This window comes from Morone saxatilis, unplaced genomic scaffold (assembly GCF_004916995.1).
Source record: "Morone saxatilis isolate NCDOM2014 unplaced genomic scaffold, NCSU_SB_2.0 Contig18, whole genome shotgun sequence".
Classification (NCBI taxonomy): Eukaryota; Metazoa; Chordata; class Actinopteri; family Moronidae; genus Morone; species Morone saxatilis.
Genome location: NW_023339740.1, coordinates 25,662,809 through 25,669,200, shown reverse-complemented (window position 1 = coordinate 25,669,200; position 6,392 = coordinate 25,662,809). Strand labels below are relative to the sequence as shown.

The window sequence follows — 6,392 nt, the reverse complement described above, 5'->3', positions numbered from 1 at the left end:
TTTGTTACTTATTGTATTATACTATTGTATTTAATGCGTCGGTATCAGGGTGGACAGCAAAGAAAGAATTTCATTGCACAGAGGAACTTGCTTTCTTTTGTTGCATATGACAATAAACATCTTGAAACTTGAAACTTGAAGTCTGAAAATACATTTAGGGTATTTATATTTATGGGGGACAATTCAAGTCTTTCAGAATTTGGGGGAGGCAGTGTCCTCTCCGGAATCTGCACCATGGGTGGGAGTGGGTCAGTGGTTTTATTGTGACAGCTGTGACCGGGGAGCTTCCAGCTAAATGCAATACAGCTCACACGGGCTTGCTTTTTATTGTGAAGGTCCGCACCGGAAGCACTGTGTGTCGGTCAGCTCCTTTACTCAGAGAACTGCAGAGAAGATGGCGGCGTTACGAGTCGTGGTGCTGTCGGGGAGCGGCAGGGCTCTCCTTGGCACGCCGAAAACTATCAGGACCCCGAAGGTAGGTCGACAGATGAGTGTTGGACTCATCAACCAGGACCGAGTGAGTTTATAACCGTAGTTTAAACAGGAAAGCGCTGCGGCGGGACGTCCTGGCACCGGGCTAATGTTAGCCTGTCGGCGGGTTGAGACAAGGTCACCGCTGCTCACACTCGTTTGCAGGACGCCTCCAACGATATATTGTCATAATCCTCTCATGTATTGTCATCGCTTCAGTGCAGAAGTCGATATGTCGTCTGTAAGTGCAACAACACGCGATATAAGAGTTAAAAACCAACCCTGTAGTCATCTCTAAGTGAGGCTAACTCATGTCGACCACCCGGTAACCGGACAGACTGACCACAGTTAGACTTTCTGCTGTCGGTAACAGTTCAGAGGCATTTATATACACGAGTGTAGTGTTTATTTTTATTGTTCCAGTGCAGATTTAAATCGCATTGTGTTCATATTCCGTCCACAACTCAACCGGCTAACGCAGCTGAGCTAACGAGGTAGCGTTTCAAGGACTGTGAGGACTTCCGGTGAAGAGATAAACCTTTTATTTCTGTCCTCTTCATCTTCATCTTCATCTTCCTCTTCCTTCTTTGAGCTGCCTTCATCCCCCTGTTCTGTGTTATTAATGCTCCATATATGAGGCTAAACGTCCTTACTGCTGGTGTTAGTTTTACCTTTACTGTCACTGTGGAGGACGGTGACTTTAAAATCTGCCATCGAAACATTTGTATTGAAAACATTTGTACTGGCACTGAAAAAATAAACTAATTAAAGTGATTCAAATCTTAAAATCTTATTATTTTATTTTAATGGGATTTTATTTTGTATTTTTCATTGACAATCTTCAGATTTTTTTCTTCATGTCACTTCTTTTTTCACTGACAGATTTTCTTTTTTCACTGACAGATTTTCTTTTTTCACTGACACTTTCTTTACTTTGTGACCTGGTTGTTGAGGAACAGATAGAAACGGGTCAGCATGAGAAGATTTCCTGTCTCAAGTTGTTTTTTATACTGCAGCACAAACTCCATGTCCACTGACGCCACCTCATTATTGTTTTTAGGACTACAACTTAGAAAATCCTACTGCGATTGTTTTTGACAGATATTTGCAAAAAAATTATGAGTATTTGTTGGAGCTTGTAACAAACAAACAAAATAAATGTCTTATTTTGATTTAATGTTTTATTTATGTTAAAATCTGGAGATTGCAGACTGCAGCACTTCAGTATTTCACTATAAAGCTGTTACATATATATGTATATATACACATACATACATGTATAAAGCACATTGTTTAATTAAAAAATTGCAGGAAAATATTCAAATTTGGAAAGTATTTCCATTAATTGTGCAGCTCCAGTTACACTATTGGTTAATGTGCAGATTATGTTTCCATTTAACCGATTTCAGTCACAGTATATGATATGCTTCTGAAGCGCTCGGCTACTACGCGCCTCAACCAATGGATTCAAGTCCTAAGTTTGTGAACAGGCGTCCTTCCTGAGTGTAGCCCGATAAGAGGTTGGTGTGTGTTGGTGTCTTTAGGTAAACTGGAAGTCAAACTTAACATCCAGGTATTGTTTTTTAACCTTTTAAAACAGGTCGAGCTATAAAGCTAATAGGTGAATAATCACGTGTATGTTGTGCTGGAATCATTTTAGTATATAAATGGTGTCCTGACGGTTCTTGTTTCTCCGCAGGCCAACATGTCCTTCGCCAGCCTGCCGCGGAACAAGAAGGTTGCCCTGTCGACGCTGGGTGTGGTCGCAGCCGGTGGGGCGGGGCTCGCTCTGATGCTGCACCAGTCCGTTAAAGCCTCCGACCTGGAGCTCCACCCCCCTAACTACCCCTGGAGCCACGCCGGACCTCTGTCCTCCTTGGACCACGCTAGGTGTGATGGATGGACACACACACACACACACACACACACTTTCTCCAGAGAATTTAAATTCAGTGAGTGCCATGGTGTTTATCTGAAGTTTATCTGTTTATATGTGGCACAGTATTGCACAGGCTACATAGACTGACCTGCAACTAGGCAGAGATGCTGATCTTTGTAGATTCCTTTTGTTTCCCTGACACAAAAAGATGAATAAATAACAACAACAACAAAAACATCAGCTATAAGCCAGATCGTTATTTTAAACAATGGTTTTGGCCCAGAATTTCCAAATTGGTGCACGCATTCAACACATTTGTTAGTGCTCAGAGACAGGATCTTGTGTTTTATTATTATTGCAATGTAAAGTCTGTTGTGGCACCTTTAGTCTTACATTTTGTAGAGGATGATGACATTTTTTCACCCTAAGTATCTCTCTTCTCCTGCAGTGTTCGCCGTGGTTACCAGGTGTATAAGCAGGTGTGTTTAGCGTGCCACAGTATGGAGTACCTGGCCTTCAGAAACCTGGTGGGAGTGTCGCACACAGAGGCCGAGGTGAAGGCCATCGCTGAGGAGGTGAGGCTGTGTGTCTGTGTGTGAGCGTAAGAGCCTGTGTGAGTGTTTGTGGTTATTTTTAGAATGAAAGTCTGCGTTCTGCCAGTAGGTGGTGACCCTTGGCTCTATCTGCGGTTATATTTATAGGTTTTGGGCCACACTTTAAAGGTTTGTTGTGTGTTGTGTTCAGGTTGAGGTCGTGGACGGTCCTGATGACAACGGAGAGATGTTCACCCGGCCAGGAAAACTGTCGGACTACTTCCCAAAGCCCTACTCCAATCCTGAGGCAGCTCGGGCTGCCAACAACGGAGCCCTGCCTCCAGACCTTAGCTACATTGTCAATGCCAGGTAACTCCTGAAAAACAGAAAACAAACATGGTTAAGTCTGAAAGCCACAAAATCTCCTCCAATCTGCAAATCTTTGGTATTCACTCGGTGTGTCCCCCCCGCTCCCCTCAGACATGGAGGAGAGGACTACGTGTTCAGCCTGCTGACAGGATACTGCGAACCTCCAGCAGGAGTGTCGGTGAGAGAGGGACTCTACTACAACCCTTACTTCCCTGGCCAGGCCATCGGCATGGCCCCGCCCATCTACAACGAGGTGCTCGAGTATGACGACGGTAAGTAAAGACGTGTGTGTGTGTGTGTGTGTGTCGGAGGTCTCTAGAAAAACAACCTGGACACAGCTTCGAGTACAGCCTAAAATTCTACTTTACACTCTGGCAAATCGACAAACATCCTCTATTCCAAACCAGCACAGTGCATCATTAAAGGCCTCAGTATTAATGGTCACATGATTTTTGGCGTGTCTGTGTTGACCTGTGTTTGTGTGCAAGTGCTGTCATACATTCAACAAATCCCCCCCCTGGGGATCAATAAAGTATTTCTGATTGTGATTCTGAATTGTTAAGAAAAGTCCTGGAAAATGTTTTGTAATAAAGAGAGGGGACCCTGACTGTCTGGGAGAGGGCTTTACTGTTGGCTACAATAACTGTGCTGATGGTTGTTGTGTGTCTGTTGTCACAGGAACCCCTGCCACCATGAGCCAGGTTGCTAAAGATGTGTGTACTTTCTTGAGGTGGGCTGCCGAGCCAGAGCACGACCAACGCAAACGCATGGGCCTGAAGGTACAACGCACACACACGAGCACACAGCAGACTGCATGTCATTGGAAATGTTCCAGTACCTCCAATATTATACCTCAATTTGTGGTACAGATACCAGAACAATACTTTTTAATGTAAATGTCTGATATCTCAGAGAGATTATATGGTATGGGTCACAACCATTTGGTCCGTGCCCATAAATCCCCATTCATTTGACGTTTTCTATGTAGATGTGTGAGGACACAGGATCTGGAGCTTGTTGTGGGATTAATCTTTCTCGTTCTCTTTCCAGTTGCTGTTGGGCTCGGCCATCCTCGTCCCTCTGATGTACTACATGAAGAGACACAGGTGGTCTGTGCTGAAGAGCAGGAAGATCGCCTACAGGCCTCCCAAGTAAACAGAAACAAACTCACCCCTACCTGGGCTTAAAACCTACCGGAGAGGGCAGCGTTCAATGACCCCACGACGCTCACATCACAACAATCCTGCAGACACAGAACAACAAACACACATGCCTTTCTAAGAGGGGGTAGAGAAATATACTATGTTTATTCCTACAGAGAAATGCCTTTTTAAGTTGTTGGCGTGGTAGAACTACTCGTGTGACAGATTTTCCTGCATCTGGAGTGTGGTGCAAGTTTGTGTTAGAGAGTCGTGGCGTAATTGAACACACCCTCGACAAAGTCTATGTTTGTTTTTGTTTTCCTGCTCCGGGTCAACGCTGGTAGCAGTTCACGTCTTGACATCTCGTATCAGACACTTTGTCACAATTGACTGATAAGTTGATTGATCGTCCATCTTTGTAAGATACTCAATAACCACAGACAAACGCTGAGAAAGGGTTGCCCTGAAAGTTTGTAACATCCCGGGTGTGTGTAAATCCATCCTCCCCTGTCCTCTCCACAAAGCCACTCAGTGGAACAAATGCAGCCTCTGAACCTCTGTTTTACTGTACAAAATAAATTATCTTAAAGGAAACTTTCCTGTGTGGCAGTTTGTTTTGTTTCCAGTGGCAGTAGATGTTGCACACACACACACACACACACTCCAACCTTTCTGCCTGTGTCATTCTGATCATTTCTGTCTGACTTGTGGAGTCTTTGTCATGTAAATATTTAATAAACTGCTGAATGGACAAACTTTCTTATGAGGTTATAATTTGTTGACCTTCAGAGAGGAACGTCACTTTGCTTTAAAAAAATGTGGGAAATAAACCTGTTTCTGTCTGTATTTCATAAAACTATATGGTATAACAGTTTAGGCACAAAGAGAGGTTTTTATTGTTTTGTACAATAATGACATTTCCGTAAAGTTTGATACTTCATCCTTACTGTGTATATTAAGGTGACACATTGCAGAACCCACAGTTCTCCAGTAGCAGTAGCACTGTGGCAGTAAGATAAATAAGGTATGATATACAATGTTCTCCCCTGACAGACAGTATTTCTGGAGCCTTTGTATTATTTTTGGGTTTTTGGGGACCTGACAATCGTTTTTAGTATAATAATAATAATAATAATTCTAGAACAAGCGAGACAATAAAATACAATAGAATAAGGCTGGTTGGAGTAAAATATCCAGAAGTTGTAAGATTTATAAAATGTAAAAATACTGCACAGTAGTTGGGAACTGTTGGGTCTCTAAATAATTATATAAGGAGTACAGTCTAGACCTGTTGTATTTCAAAGGTGTCCTGAGAACTTTTGTAATGAATTGGCCCTATACAAATTGAATTGAATAGTTTATAAATTGACAGGATTATACAACTCTGCACTGGCAGTTAGCACGGTGACAGTCATTATGTCCTCTCCTGTGATGATTGCCAGTTAAACGACGCAGTAAACTTAGGCTAGGAATAGGTCATTGCACATTTGATTGGGTGTTACAGTTGGGTTTTGGGTGAGGTTGCAACATTTCAGTCAAGTTAAAAACTTTTTTGCATGGCTGTGTTTTTTTTTTTTTTTTGCTGTCCCCACAGAGAGGGTGTTATCTAAGGGTTTTTAGGTCGTGTAATATATATCTCCGCCTTATAGAAAACTTTACTGGTATTGTCTTCAGTGGGCGTATATTCACAGTATGGAAACAGCCTCTCAGTAAAAGTGTGTGTAAAGGTGTGTATGTGTGTGTTTATAAGTTAAATCATAAATAGCATAATGACAGATTTCCCTCTGTTTGCAGTCCAGATGAACTCTGATCCTCTGGAGCTTCTTCTTCACTGAAAGGACTGTGGAGGGATCTGATAAGGAGCGTGCGCTGTATTTCCCATCAAAGTACCCTATTCTCCATAAACGAGACGGATGCTTCCCCTTCCTCTGGACCGACTCCGCTGTCACACCCACAAACCAGTCTGTATTGTCCCCAACTTCAACATCCCAGCTGTGA

The 6,392-nt window shown here is 42.9% G+C and overlaps 1 protein-coding gene across 1 annotated transcript; it reads left to right on the top strand.

Annotated features, from left to right (window-relative positions):
• The first annotated feature begins 317 nt into the window (after positions 1 to 317).
• Positions 318 to 4,988, top strand: LOC118328461 (cytochrome c1, heme protein, mitochondrial). The gene is made up of 7 exons (XM_035662205.1): positions 318 to 475; positions 2,171 to 2,361; positions 2,799 to 2,925; positions 3,095 to 3,252; positions 3,364 to 3,524; positions 3,931 to 4,031; positions 4,303 to 4,988. Exons 1-7 carry the CDS (start codon positions 395 to 397, stop codon positions 4,405 to 4,407), a joined length of 924 nt encoding a protein of 307 aa, XP_035518098.1. The 5' UTR covers positions 318 to 394; the 3' UTR covers positions 4,408 to 4,988.
• The last annotated feature ends 1,404 nt before the right edge of the window (positions 4,989 to 6,392 follow it).